The sequence below is a fragment of the Quercus suber genome, unplaced genomic scaffold (genome assembly GCF_002906115.3).
Source record: "Quercus suber isolate HL8 unplaced genomic scaffold, Cork oak 2.0 scaffold_9, whole genome shotgun sequence".
NCBI lineage: Eukaryota > Viridiplantae > Streptophyta > Magnoliopsida > Fagales > Fagaceae > Quercus > Quercus suber.
The window spans coordinates 2,695,551-2,710,240 of NW_027069475.1; the positions used below are offsets into that span (position 1 = coordinate 2,695,551).

General features: G+C 33.7%; 1 protein-coding gene across 1 annotated transcript; it reads left to right on the plus strand.

Moving 5' to 3' along the window:
• Nucleotides 1–4,130: 4,130 nt before the first annotated feature.
• On the plus strand, nt 4,131–8,881 carry LOC112028162 (26S proteasome regulatory subunit 4 homolog A). The gene is made up of 5 exons (XM_024060819.2): nt 4,131–4,958; nt 5,731–5,900; nt 5,967–6,183; nt 6,305–6,445; nt 8,641–8,881. Exons 1-5 carry the CDS (start codon nt 4,230–4,232, stop codon nt 8,722–8,724), a joined length of 1,341 nt encoding a protein of 446 aa, XP_023916587.2. The 5' UTR covers nt 4,131–4,229; the 3' UTR covers nt 8,725–8,881.
• Nucleotides 8,882–14,690: the final 5,809 nt, after the last annotated feature.

Consider the following 14,690-nt stretch of genomic DNA (forward strand, 5'->3'; position numbering starts at 1 on the left):
TGAAGGTAATATCTAACCAAAGGGAAATGAGTTCCAGTTTGAGGAAATGTGGACATAAAAAGTTTGGTAAACGCATCTCTGATGTGGGTAATTAACATATCTCCCAATACCCATAATCCAGTGGAGTCTTTAAGAGTCGTAATACAAGACTGACTATGATTTTGCAAAGTTTTTAAGTGGAAAAATTTGGTGTTAGCGTCTCCATAGTTAACTACGTGATACGAGATTTAAATTGCCAAAAAAGGAATTCTTGATGGAGAGTATGATTGTAATCTAGGATGAGTTGGTGTTCCAGAGAATAAAGATATGCTAAGGGTTTACATGCTAAAGCTATCTGAATGCCTCTTAGTCTAGCTAATAAGCAATTCTTTTTCCAAAATAGGTTGCCAAAATGATTTTTATTCCAGTCAATAATGTTGGTAGTTAAAAATTTTAGACGATGTTGTAACCTAGAGATGGGGGAGGAAGAAGATGGTATACATGCTGAGGAATTCCAACTATTCTCAACCAAAGTTGAGAAAGAAGGGTCAGTGAGCCACATTTGTTCAAATTTAAAAGGTTTGATCAATTTATATGTGGGAGGTTCAAATTCTAATAAAATGGGACAATGGTCAAATTTGGTATGAGGAAGGTGATGAATTTCTGACCTAGGGAATAAAATATTCCATTCAGTATTACTTAAGCCTCTATTTAATCTTTCCTTAATATTTCGATGCCAAATTGGGTTCTTGTTGGTCCAAGTAAATTTAGGTCTATGAAAACCTAAGTTCATAAGACCATAAGAATTAATTACAGTCTCTAAATGCATTTAACCTATTTCTGTTAAGAGGAAGCCCCCCATTTTTTCGTCTTCATCAAGCATATCATAAAGATCGCCTAAAAGGACCCAAGGCATATTAACAGATGGAGATAATTCTTTTAAATAATTCCATAAAATTTTATGTTTATCAAAACTTGGCGAAGCATATATAGCCATAAGAAGAAAATTATAAGAGTTTGTGGGTACCTTGACAAGTGCATGGATAATATTGTATTCACTGGTGGTGAGAATCTCCACAATGAGCCTACTATCCTCATTCCATAGAATCCAGAGAATACCTTTTTGAGAGACAATTCAAGAAAAAAAAAACATATGTTGAAGCTATCTTGGATGCATTCATGCATGAAACAATACATGAGAAGGATAAGCAAGAAACAATGACGATGATACCAGGGCCAGCTGTAGACATTTTGGGGCCTTAGGCGAACAACAAAAAATGGCCTTTTTTATATTTAGGTATTAAAAAAATTAATATTTTTATATCATAATATATTTATTTAAAATTTGTTTTTCTTAAAAGACACAAAATATCTAATTAAATTTTTGTATTTAATTTTTTTCTAACATCTCTTTTTTGAGATGCAAAAGGGATAATTTTTCTTTTTGTTTTTTTTTTTAATTTAATCTAATTTTATAATCCTTTAGTATTATTATTTCCGTCTGTTTGTTTTTTTTTTTCTTTTAGTTACACGTGTTTCATTTTTTTCTTTTTTCTGGATTAAAGTCTTTTGTTGTAGTAATACACAACTAAAATGTCCAAAACGTAGGATTTGGAATAGAAATAAAACACATCTCATAAAAAATTAAAATAAAACCCAAGTTTAAAAAATATATACAGTAAAAATAAAACCAAAATGCCAGCCCACAAGTCTTGTTAACAGCAATGTCAACCACAACCCATATTTAAAATACTGCATTAAAGACAAAAGCAATGAACCCAAAACACGAGTCAAGACTAGCGGCAGCAGAGAGAGTGTGTCAAAGAAAGAGATATCAAATCTTAGATCATAGAAGAGAGAGGAAAATAAACTCATATTAGAGAGGAGAAGACCATACCTCAGCCGATTCTACTAGTGTGTTAGTGTGAAAATAGATCAGACAGAGAAGAAGTTGAAGTGCGATGCCAAGCCACCAAAAGGAAGGGATTCAAATTAGATTAGTAGTGATTAGTGGAGGAGAAGAATGAGATTATGCAAATGGCTAAGGCAGAGCTAAGAGAGCAAGACAGAGAGAGAAACGGTATGGGTAAGAAATTTTGGGATTTTTGATTTGTAATTGTTTTGTGTGTAATTTTTTTAGACATTTATAGTTAATGTTGGTTTGTCTAGAGGTTAAGAGGCTGTTTGGCCACCTTTTTTGGCCACTCAATTTCCGTCACTCAATTTTCATTACTCATCACTCATTACTTAATTTTTATACCCGTTTAGCACCATCACTCAATATTTTTCACACTATTTGTGAGTCCCATAACTATCACTGGTGTAGCTTTTTTTTTTTTTTTTTTTTTTTTTAAGTACCCAGAAACCTGAACTCACTGAAGAAGGAAAAAAAAAAAAACTCAAGAGAAGACCGAACCAAACCCAGTGAAAGAAGAAAGAAAAAAAAAGTTCAGATAGAAGATCGAACCAACTGAAGAAGAAAGGAAAAAAGAAAAAGAAAAAAAAAGGAAACCCAGAGGAGTGGAGAAGACCAAACCCAGGACGAAAGGAAAAAAAAAAAAAAAGGAGAAGATCGAACCCAGTGAAAGAAGAAAGGAAAAAAAAAAGTTCAGATAGAAGACCGAACCCACTGAAGAAGAAAGGAGAAAAAAAAAAAAAAAAAGGAAACCCAGAGGAGTAGAGAAGACCAAACCTAGAAGGAAAGGAAAAAAAAAAGTTGAAAAGGTGGCTGAAGTTATGACAGTGGGTCCCTCTTGTATGTTTAATTACAAAAATGTCATTGAGTTATGAGAATTGGAAACTGAAAACAGCCAAAAATTGTTTTCAGTTTCCATAACTCATAATTCAAAAAGTAGAGAATTGAGTATTGGAAACAGAGTTATGAAAATAGAGTATTGGTGCAGGCAAACGAGTATTTTACTATGGGTCCCACCATTTTTGAAAATTGAGTTATGAAAACTGAAAATTGAGTCATGAAAATTGTCAATCCAAACAGCCTCTAAATGACCTTATTTTTGGGACAACTGACTTTGTTTAGACTAGAGGATTTTCTTCTTGTTCTTGGGTTAACTACTAGAATGTGTAATATAAAGGTTGTAATGCATGTTGTTGTTTGACATTATATATAATTAAATAATACTGCTCTTTATCAAAAAAAAAAAACACTGACCATCGGAGATGTTATATACAACTTAGTTTCATATACAACTTAACTTTTTTATTATTATGTGGGTTCCAGTTAGTTTAACTTATAAGATTTTTTATAGTCGAATAAGAGATCAATCTTTGTTTACAGCAAAAACTAATTGATATTTTGTTCTAATAATAAAGAAATATCATTAGAAGCGGACATGATTAAAACTATAACTAAAAAAAAAAAAACTTTATTATATATACCATTATTTAAAGAGCTTCTCCTGTTTGGATTCCTCATTTTTTAGTTTAAAATGTCCTTACGCCTTTATGTTTAAGTAGAGACAAAACTAAAGAACAATTCAGTAAAAATACAACTCTAACTTCTCCTAAAACATTGTCTAAAAAATAAGATCACTCTCCTATTCATTTTTAAATTAATTTATTTACATTTTCAAAAGAAATTGATTTATTCACTTGTAAATCAGATTTTTAAAATAAAAATTTTATATATATATATAAATAAAAAAAATAATTTTTTTCTACAAAATAGAATTACTAACAAACAAAAAAAAAGCACCGTCGCATATGCGAAGCTTCACGCGTGCAATGAGGCTATATATTATTATTATTATTATTATTATTATTATTTCATCAAAAATATCTAAAAAGAAACACTTTTTTATTACTTTTGTTTTTTTGTTGTAGATTTTAAAGAAAGGATCTGAACTTAACTTGTTCTCAAAGCCAACACTATCTATCTAAGCTTCTCTGTCTCTGAGACAATCAGATCAACCTAAAACATGGGTCAAGGAACTCCGGGCGGTCTTAACCGGCAAGGTTTGCCTGGTGATCGAAAACCCGACGGATCCGACAAGAAGGAGAAGAAATTCGAGCCGGCGGCGCCACCAGCTCGAGTGGGTCGCAAGCAGCGCAAACAGAAAGGCCCAGATGCCGCCTCTCGACTCCCAGGCGTTACGCCACACACAAAGTGCCTTTATTACTTTTGTTTTTTTGTTGTAGATTTTAAAGAAAGGATCTGAACTTAACTTGTTCTCAAAGCCAACACTATCTATCTAAGCTTCTCTGTCTCTGAGACAATCAGATCAACCTAAAACATGGGTCAAGGAACTCCGGGCGGTCTTAACCGGCAAGGTTTGCCTGGTGATCGAAAACCCGACGGATCCGACAAGAAGGAGAAGAAATTCGAGCCGGCGGCGCCACCAGCTCGAGTGGGTCGCAAGCAGCGCAAACAGAAAGGCCCAGATGCCGCCTCTCGACTCCCAGGCGTTACGCCACACACAAAGTGCCGTCTCCGACTCCTAAAGCTCGAGCGTGTCAAAGATTATCTGTTGATGGAGGAAGAGTTCGTCAGCAACCAAGAAAGACTCAAACCCCAAGAGGAAAAAGCCGAGGAGGACAGATCCAAAGTCGACGATCTCAGAGGCTCGCCCATGAGTGTTGGAAATCTGGAAGAACTCATCGATGAGAATCACGCGATCGTTTCCTCGTCGGTGGGGCCGGAATACTATGTGGGTATTTTGTCTTTTGTGGATAAGGATCAGCTGGAGCCTGGTTGTGCGATATTGATGCATAACAAGGTGCTTTCTGTGGTGGGGTTGTTGCAAGATGAGGTTGATCCTATGGTGTCTGTGATGAAAGTTGAGAAAGCTCCGTTGGAATCGTATGCGGATATTGGTGGCTTGGATGCACAGATTCAGGAGATTAAGGAGGCTGTGGAATTGCCATTAACACATCCTGAGTTGTATGAAGATATTGGGATTAAGCCTCCTAAGGGTGTTATTTTGTATGGTGAGCCTGGAACTGGGAAGACTTTGCTTGCTAAGGTTTGTGTTTTGGTTTTTTTGTTATTCCCAAGTTTGTTTATTTATTTATGATTGACAATAATATAGTGTTGTTTATGGGATTTTGGTCATGATGTTTGTTAACGAAAGCTAAATGTATAAGAATCTTTGCTATATGTTGTTCTGAGTAGTTGATTGAATTGAAGACCCAAATGAACACATTTTTATTTATTTTTCCCCCTCTCAAATTTATGAAGCTTAAGCTCAAAATTAGTTAATGTATTGTACCCTAAACCCTTTCACATTACTTAGGAACCAAATTCATTTAAACACCAGATTACATGTTTAGATGTGAAACATATGATAAGTGAACTTAGTATCAACCAAGTTTATATACATTGAAGTGTATGTTTTCCTCTATAATTCACTTTGGAAGCTGCACTTCTTGACTCCTATGTGAACTTTCACATGTTCTTAGGTGCCAGAGCTCCATATCACATGGACTCTGTGTGCGTGTGTGTGTTTGTGGAAGTTAATATAGAGACTTTAAATGACACTGAAGTTGGTTGGAATGGTGTCTATATAGGCAAGCAAGAAGTAAATACTTAAAATGTGTTTGCCATTCCAAATATATGTACGATATTTATTTGTGCCTAAAATGGTTGCACTATGTAGGCTTAAGAGAATCTATTTGATTTATGCCCTGCATAGTTTCTTGTTATGGTGTTTCTTGCCATGGAGTACTGTTGGTGTAGTTAGATTAGATGTTTTGTCGAAGTAGTTTAAGCTTGTAATCTTATTTGTGCTCTATCAGGCAGTAGCAAACTCAACATCAGCAACTTTCTTACGTGTCGTTGGTAGTGAATTGATTCAAAAATACTTGGGTGATGGTCCAAAATTAGTGAGGGAACTCTTCAGAGTAGCTGATGATCTGTCACCTTCAATTGTCTTCATTGATGAAATTGATGCAATTGGTACAAAGAGGTGAGTTAATAAACATTAATGGTATATCAGTTTTCATGGAGTGTTTCTGATCAATATGCCTAACAGGTATGACGCCCACTCAGGTGGTGAACGTGAAATTCAAAGGACTATGTTGGAATTGCTGAATCAGTTGGATGGTTTTGATTCGAGAGGAGATGTCAAAGTGATTCTTGCAACCAACAGGATTGAAAGTCTTGACCCAGCTTTGCTTCGGCCTGGCCGAATAGATAGAAAGATTGAGTTTCCTCTTCCTGATATCAAGACAAGGAGGCGTATTTTTCAGGTACATTTGATCTTATAAAATCAACACATTGCATATTTTTTCTCTTATTCCTTCTGATAAGTGATTTCGTTATGTTTGCTTCACTACATGATTAAGCAAATCTCATATTTCTTATTTGCAGATACACACATCAAGGATGACATTGGCTGATGAGGTCAACTTAGAAGAATTTGTCATGACTAAGGATGAATTTTCTGGAGCTGATATTAAGGCAATATGTACTGAAGCTGGCTTGCTTGCTTTAAGAGAACGCCGAATGAAGGTGAGCATGCTTCAATTCTTTATAGGACCAATGGCTGAGGTTTTTTTTTTATTTTATTTTTTATATATTTTTATTTTGTTTGTTTATTTATTTATTAAATTTCTCTAGAGGTACATTTTTCAGAGAGGAGTGCTATTACTTGCTTAGAAGTTTAATTGCACTAATTTATATGATCATTAGCCCCTTAGAATTGGAAGTACTTTATTATAAATTTATATGGTTTTACTGTATGTTTCTTGAGTCGTGATGCATGAAGCTCCCCAATTAGAGCGTATATTACATGAAAATTACATATTGGTAGAAGGAAGAATGGGAAGTGTAGAAGCAGAGAGATGGGACATCTCCCATAGGCAACTTAATATCATACTCTCTTTTTACTGTGTGATTGTTGTCCACCTTTACCTTGGACAAGATGCTTCAAGAGTGTCTCACCTACAATGTGTTGTTAGGTTATTAGCTGACCATATTAGATGCTCTTGCTCACTTTCAGGAGAGTTTAGTGTATCCTTCACAGATCTTTTATGCTCTCTCTCTCTCTCTCTCTCTCTCCATGACTAGTTATTGGCCTGTTTTTATGCTTTTTAACTTTCACTTTGTCAGTTTAGTAACATAGTAAATGGAAGTTGTCAATTTGCTATATTTCTGTGGAAGGAAAGAAGAGAGATACCAAATGAGTAATGAAAAATGCATTGATAGTTTACATTCTTTCCTTCAAATTACTACTTCTGTTGTTACACTATTTTGAGTAAGGCAAGTGCTAAGCTTGCCATCCATAAAAAATAAAAAAAAAATAAAAAATTTGTATTCATGTTATTTTAAGGTCTCCTAGAAGATATTTAAAGTGTTTTAAAAACCGGAACAGCCCAGTCAATCTGTTCAACTACCCCCTGTAGCTAGTCTGGTCTGATTATCCTAAAAGCTGGTGGAGTTAAAAAAGACCAGTCAAAACCACTTGACTGGTGGTTCAATAGACAAAACTGTTAACAAAATCAATATCTCAGTTCCTCCTGTTGTGACGATCTTCATGTGACACATTGTTGCCATGCTGCTGAAAAAGAGGTGCTCCTTAGTTATTTTTTTTTATTTTTTATTTTTTATTTTTTATTTTTTTTATGGTGCTTTGCATTTGTGAGAGGTGAAGGGGTTTGGTGAGCTCTGATTTGTTAAAGGTGGTTTCCTGGCGAGGTGGGAGTTTTGAGGGCAAAAGGTGAATGGGTATGGAAAGTAATGAAATGTGCTTGTTTCAACTGAGATTGATGGTTACATGTTCAGGTTTATCTTTTATGGGTTTGTCAGAAGATATCCATTAGAAAGTTATTGAGTGGTAAAACATTGATAAACGTTGCAACAAGTACACTTGAATTCAACCAAATTATTATCATGGTTGGAGCCCTAATGAATTTGTAAGCGCTAATTGAGAGTATTAATTGGACATCTACTCTTTCTTCCACACCGTATGATGAATTACGTTGAGTTCTGTTTCGGTTTGTTTTGAAATGAAACAAATATTTAAAATAATGCCTTCATTTCTCTAATCATAGTTGATTACATTCTATGTTTGTTAGAACTTGAACTTACATGCTTCGTGGTTGAAGCATTATTATTCTGTGATGTGATGTTATGAAATTTGGAATTTAGAAATTATTTGGTTACAGTGCAATTTGGAAGTTGGAATTTATTTGATTATTTATTATGTTTCGTAATTTAGTCATTATTCTTTCAATGTTAATTGCTTGTATATTTGTTTATTTTCAGTTGTGAAAACTCACTTGAGAATCGTTTAGTTCTTTTGAGAATTTTTTTTAATACATATTTTTGTTATAACATTAAACCTTATTCTATTTATTTATAGGGAATTGCTAACAAGTGCCCTTAGGGCACTTATTAATAATCCATTTAAAGAAAGTTTTTATGGGAAATGGAAAAAAAATAATTAATATTTTGATAGCTTTTTTCATTTTCCATAAAAGTGATATCAAAACTTTCTTAAAATTGATTATTAATGAGTGCCCTAAGGACACTCGTTAGCATGACCTTTATTTATATTATTAAATAATTATTTGTGATACCATTTTAGGTTGTTTTTTCATTTCGGTTTCTAAAACAGGTTATGCGTATATGTGTGATATCTGCAGTTGATTTAAATCAATGGACTGTGACTTAATACACACTTTTTTTTTAATTTTGCGCTTCAGGTAACACATCCTGATTTCAAGAAGGCAAAGGAGAAAGTAATGTTCAAGAAGAAAGAAGGGGTGCCAGAAGGACTCTACATGTGAAAAATGATAATCCTGCATGTGAAAACTGCACTGTATTATGTTTGTATTTTGGATTTAAAATCTATTTTTATTTATAATCTACGCTTTGAGTTTTAGATATTTTTTTTTATTCAGATGATTATCCGTTCTGGAAAGATCAAAGACACTCATTTTATCATCTACAAATTGCAGACTGCGTTTGTCCAATACAACTGAATTTAAAGATAGCCGGCTATCAATGTCAAATAGGTAATCCAAATGTTCATCAAATGTTTCCCTAAAGAATTTTTAATACGAAGGGTAATTTATAATTCAGCAAAAAATGAAAGTAAAATTGAAGGGTTACATATAAATATAATCATAGATTTTTTGGCAAAAGATTCTTGGTCAGCACTCGCTAATTTATCATTATCATTTATTTCTATAAGCCTCTCATTAGAGAAAGTTGATTTAGTGCAAGAAATAAACATTCAAATCGAATATCAATTTTCATGCCTAAAATTAAATGCTACCCAAAAGTTGATCTGAGTATCTCAAATTGAGTTTTCTGACTAGCATGCTAGAAAAAGTTTTAAAAAGTTTATAAGGTATGGTACCTGACTTAAATCGAAGCCAAAAGTTGAAGTAAATCAAAAGTCTAATTTAATGTCATCACTCTAAATGTGCATGCATTCAGTTTAATGCAATTTTCAAGGTGCCTTTTGATTCTCACAGTTTCCGGTCAGGAATGCCATGCGCACCATCAATCCATAAAACACATAAGAAATTTTGCATAAATTTATTTGGGTATAAAAGGAGAAAATTAGACCACAAGTTTGTACTTTGTTGGTATCAATTTCAAAAGCCTGACACAGCTTTTACACAATGAGTGCTATCAGGAACAGCTTAGTTTTACTTGTTTTGGCATCAGCCATGAGCCCTTCATGGCTTATTATTTCTGCCAATGGAAATGTGCTTCCTTTATTCATCAAATGGCATGTATACATTGTAAATGGATTGAGCAACAACATGACATTGTTCATCCATTGCCAATCTTCAGACAATGATATGGGCAACCACAATTTGTCTCCTGCAGCTAATTTCTCTTGGAGTTTCAGAACAAACTTCTTCCATTCTACGGTTTTTTCGTGCTACATACGCAAGGACGATGCTCAAGCCACCTTTAAAGTGTTTTGGCAAGATCCAGTTCTATTTGAGCGCTGCAAGTGGAAGAATTGCATTTGGATTGCCAAATATGATGGAATATATATAAGAGATTTTCAGAATGAGCAGGATGAGTTTCGATATCAATGGGAAGCACTAGCAGGTTGCTAAAATGAACTTCGATATATATGACCATGCACGGCTCCGTTCAAATAAAGAGTACAAATCTTTTGTACTATTTTTTGTATTACACTAATCATAAATTTTTGTGTTTAATTTTTTTTCCATTTTAAACTTTGGCTATTTTATAAGTAAAGTCAAAAGAATTCATGACAAATTGTAATTGGTGGAATATAAAGTGGTACACAAAAGTGATTTAAAAATAACAAAAAAAAATTTGACGAGATTAACAGCAAACAGCACAATATGAATACGTACTTCAACTAGAATATCGGTTTAAGCAAGCAAACAACAACAAAAAAAACATGCAAAAAATTTTGACAAAATTTTCAGTTAAAGCCAGCAAACATGCATAGCACATAACAACTAGAGCATGAATAGTTAGTTCATTTTGACAAAAGGTTAACCACATGCTAACCTTTATATTCGATCTATTTTATTATTTTCTTACTTCCTTCCTTTTCAATTGGTTAGATTATGTGAATGAAGAGTGGTGTGAGAGAACTTATACGGTCTCTAATTAAAAACAAAACGGTCAATCAATATTATTCAATACCCATTACCCACAAGTAATAGCCATGCTTATACAACCTTAACTGTAGAATGTAGATATAAAAATAAATAAATAAATAAACGGCCTAAATCACAAAAAAACAAGGACGAAAGATGGTACAAAGGTTTGTTCCTCTACTGAGTCTACTCAGATCTTTTTACCATGGTAATGGACAAGAACGCTTTAGTTGCCTCTTATATAGGTAGCTCAAAAAACCGAAGTAGTGAGATCTTGGAAACCTAGTTTTATTCATGCTTATCAGGATTAAGAATTGGATTGAGTATCGCCTATAACTCAAACTCAATTCTCATATTTCATTTTTTTTAACTCTATTTTTTTACTCACTTTAGAAATGTTTGGTTTCATATTTTGGTGTGTATCTCTTCTCTATAACTCAAATTTTTGCATTGAGTTGTGGGGTCCATTGAAGCCCATAACTCAAAACTTAAAAGCATTCGAATTATATTTTCAGTTTTCATGACTCAAACTCAAATTTTCGAGTTTTGAGTTATGGAAACTCAACTCCAAAATCAATCCAAACAAGATAAGTTTTGGTGGACCTCACTTTTTTGAGTTTTGGGTGATGAAAACTCAAAACTGAGTTATATAACTCAGTTTTCATCAATCCAAACATCCTTAGTGCATTCAGTGGGCCCCACATTTCTTGTTCTATTCTCATTTTCCTTCTAGTGGAGGTGGAGACCATATATCTTGAAAATTATTTTAGTTTGGAAAATTTAATGAACAATCATTGTATGGGGCATTGAAGCTGCCGAAGCAGTTTTTGGGAGAGAGTGTAGAGGTGGAGCCGCACGAGGTGGTGTGGCTGGCCAAAGGGGGGTAGAGACTTGTTGAGGTTGTTCAAGGAGTGGAAGCAATTGGTGGCAAATCTCTTTCACTTGCTGGAATTCATGAATATCTTCATTTTTGCTCCTATTCTATTCATTCATCAGTATATCATGTTTTAGCCTTTCTGACCTGACGTTTTGAATTCTGATGCATCCATTAGCAACTACATTATAGTATTCCTATTCTTAAGCCTAAGTCCCAAAATTTTAGAGATAACTATGGATTCTCGACAAATTAGTTAGGGTTGGCCATACTTTTTGTTACTCCCATAATTGTCATATATTTTCCTATTACTTCTACTAATGACGACAACAACAACAACACTAACAAAGCCTAAGTCCCAAAATTTCGGGAACGACTATGGATTCTCAACAAATTAGTTAGGGTTGGCCATACTTTTTGTTACTCCCTTAATTGTCATATTTTCCTATTACTTCTACTAATGTGATTTATGGTTTTTCTCTATCTTCTTCTTCTTCTTCTTCCTTTTTTTTTTTTTCCTAACTTGGTTCTTACTGGTGAATTAGTTGCTCTCATTTGAACATGGTTGAACCATCTTAAGTGACTCCCACTCATCTTTTTCATCAATAGGAGCCATTACTATCTTTAAGCGAATTTCTTCATTTCGAATCCTATCTTTATGTGTATTTTCAAATATCCATTTTAACATTCCCTTTAACTTAATAAGTAATCGACGATTGCACAATACTGTTAATGCGCTTCTCCACTTCATCCACCCTACTCTTATTCTATGATTCACATCATTTTCAATCTCTCGATCTTTATGGATTATGTTCCAAGATATCAAAAGTTGTCACCCTTTGGAATTTCTTGACCATCAAGGTTTACAAGCCTTTCATTTCTGTTTCTACTTTTAGTACTAAACTTATATTCCATATACTCTGTTTTAGGCTTACTTATTTGAAAGCCTTTCAATTCTCGAGTGTCTAGCCAAACTTCAATTTGGCATTAACTCCAATTCTAATTTCATTCACTAAAATTATATCATCTGAAAAAGCATGCATTAAGGGACTTTCTCTTGAATCCATTTATTGAGTTCATCCACCACTAGGGCAAAGAGATATGGACTTAATGTCAATCCTTGATGCAAACTTAAGTGATGGAAAACTCACTTGAAATTCCTCCACTTATTCTCACACAAGTTACAGCTACATTGATAGTACATATATCATTAATCAACTTAATGTACTTCAAAGGAATACCTCTCTTTTCCAAAATCCACCACATAACCTCTCTAAGGACCCTATCATATGCTTTCTCTAGATCAATGAAAATCCTTAGAGGTCTCTCTATTTTTGTTTTATATAGAAATAGTTATAGATAGAAAGGAAACCGATGAAAAAACTGAGGGAAAATTGATGCAATTGCTAGTCAATATAAATTAATTTCACTTAATCACCTTGTAATATAAACAAGAATATTGCTTAATAAATTCCATAACTTTTTTTTTTTTTGATAACTTAGATTCGCTATCTTGAAGAAATGATAACACTCTTGAAATATATATTTCCTTACAGACCTATTTCGAGTGGAAAATTAAATTGTTAGACATGTTCATTGACTTGAAATGGTCAGCTTGACTTGAAATATATTTTTCCCTACATACCCTATTTCATATGCTAAAGTTTGTTGCCAAAATGGTTAGCTTGACTTGGTTGACATCAAAACGTGACACATGGTAACATAACGTCACATATATGATCTAGTGTATAAGGTGCATGTTGTTGAACATGAAAGCGCGTAAAAATTGCTAGCATGTGGAAGCATGTGACGTGTGTGGTTTGACACACTGAATCTTTAAGTGGTGCTGTAGGAGGCAAAATTTTGAGCCAATCACAAAATGCCACATCAAAATTTAGTGACAAAATTTAAATTAATATGTCATTAAATTAGATAAATCAAATGTTGACATGTGTCATTTAAGATGATATTTATCCTAATTAAATAGAGATAAATATCTTGATGATAATTATTTTAATTAAATAAGAGATAAATATCTCAATTAAATTAGAATGATAATAGTTAATCACTATCTCTATTAAATAAATAAATAATAATAGAGATAATTATTAATCAGGAAGTCAATCCCAAGTGGGACTTATCCTTTGAAACCACTATAAATAGAGGGCATACCTCCTCTCATTTGGAAACAATTTTTCTAAGATGTCAAAGCTCTGAAGAAATTCTGCCTCAAGAACACACGAAGAACATTCAAATAAGTTCTTTGAAGTTCTATTGGAATTAACCTGAAAAAGCCTCCATAAACTTTAACGAACCTCAAATCCTTGAAGCTCAACGGATCAAGCCTCTAAAGCCCCGAAGAACTTCAACCTAAAAGCCTTCATATTCAAAGACTTGAAGAACAATAAATCTCTAAGAAGCTCGAAGCTAGAGATTTGTTGTGGAGACCCTTCAATCCATCTTTCAACTAAAGTCAAGAAGATTCCTTGTCCGAGTCAAGTTTAATGAAGATAGAATCAGAGGGTATTCTTTTGTAAAAGAATTGAAATAGAGATTATACTCATTATTCATCAATACAAATTATTATTTGCAAACCATATTTTCTTTTCAATTTTTTGATTTTCTACAATTGAGAAAAATTTGTGTTTACAAATTTTTGGCATGCCCAGTGGGACCATCTCTACCTCTCATCTCTTCTTCATTAACTTGTCACATCCTTTGAAGCCATATGGCTTCAAAGAAGACTCAAATTGACAATCCACTTTTTGGAACAAGTGAAGTTGATCCTCCACTTGATTCAAAATTTAATATTCCCTATACTGGACCCATGACAAGGAGAAGGATAAAAGCCCTTGCAGAAGTCTATGCTCAAACAACACCCATACCCCAATCCTCGTCTGTTTTCAACACTTCTGAAATCGAGAAGTCACAAACAGCCTCATTTACTCAGGGGGCAAGCAAAGATGTAGCTAGCCTTGTCAATGAAATGTTGCCTCAACCAGCTTTGTCACCAGAACCAACACAAAAAGCTCCAATTGTTGAAGAAGAGGATGAATCACTTGATGGCTCTGAATTCTCTTTTTCAAAAAATATTTCTACTTCCAAGCTTAGGGAATCCCCTCACTCTGTTAATTCATCTGCCATGCCAGTCATGATGACTAACACAACATCTTTGAAGGAATAAGTCTCGACCATAGCCCAAACTTTAGAAGAGCTAATGAAGTCCATGAAAGAGAGGGAAGCATTGAGAGACACTCAAATAATTTTCTTGATGAATAAG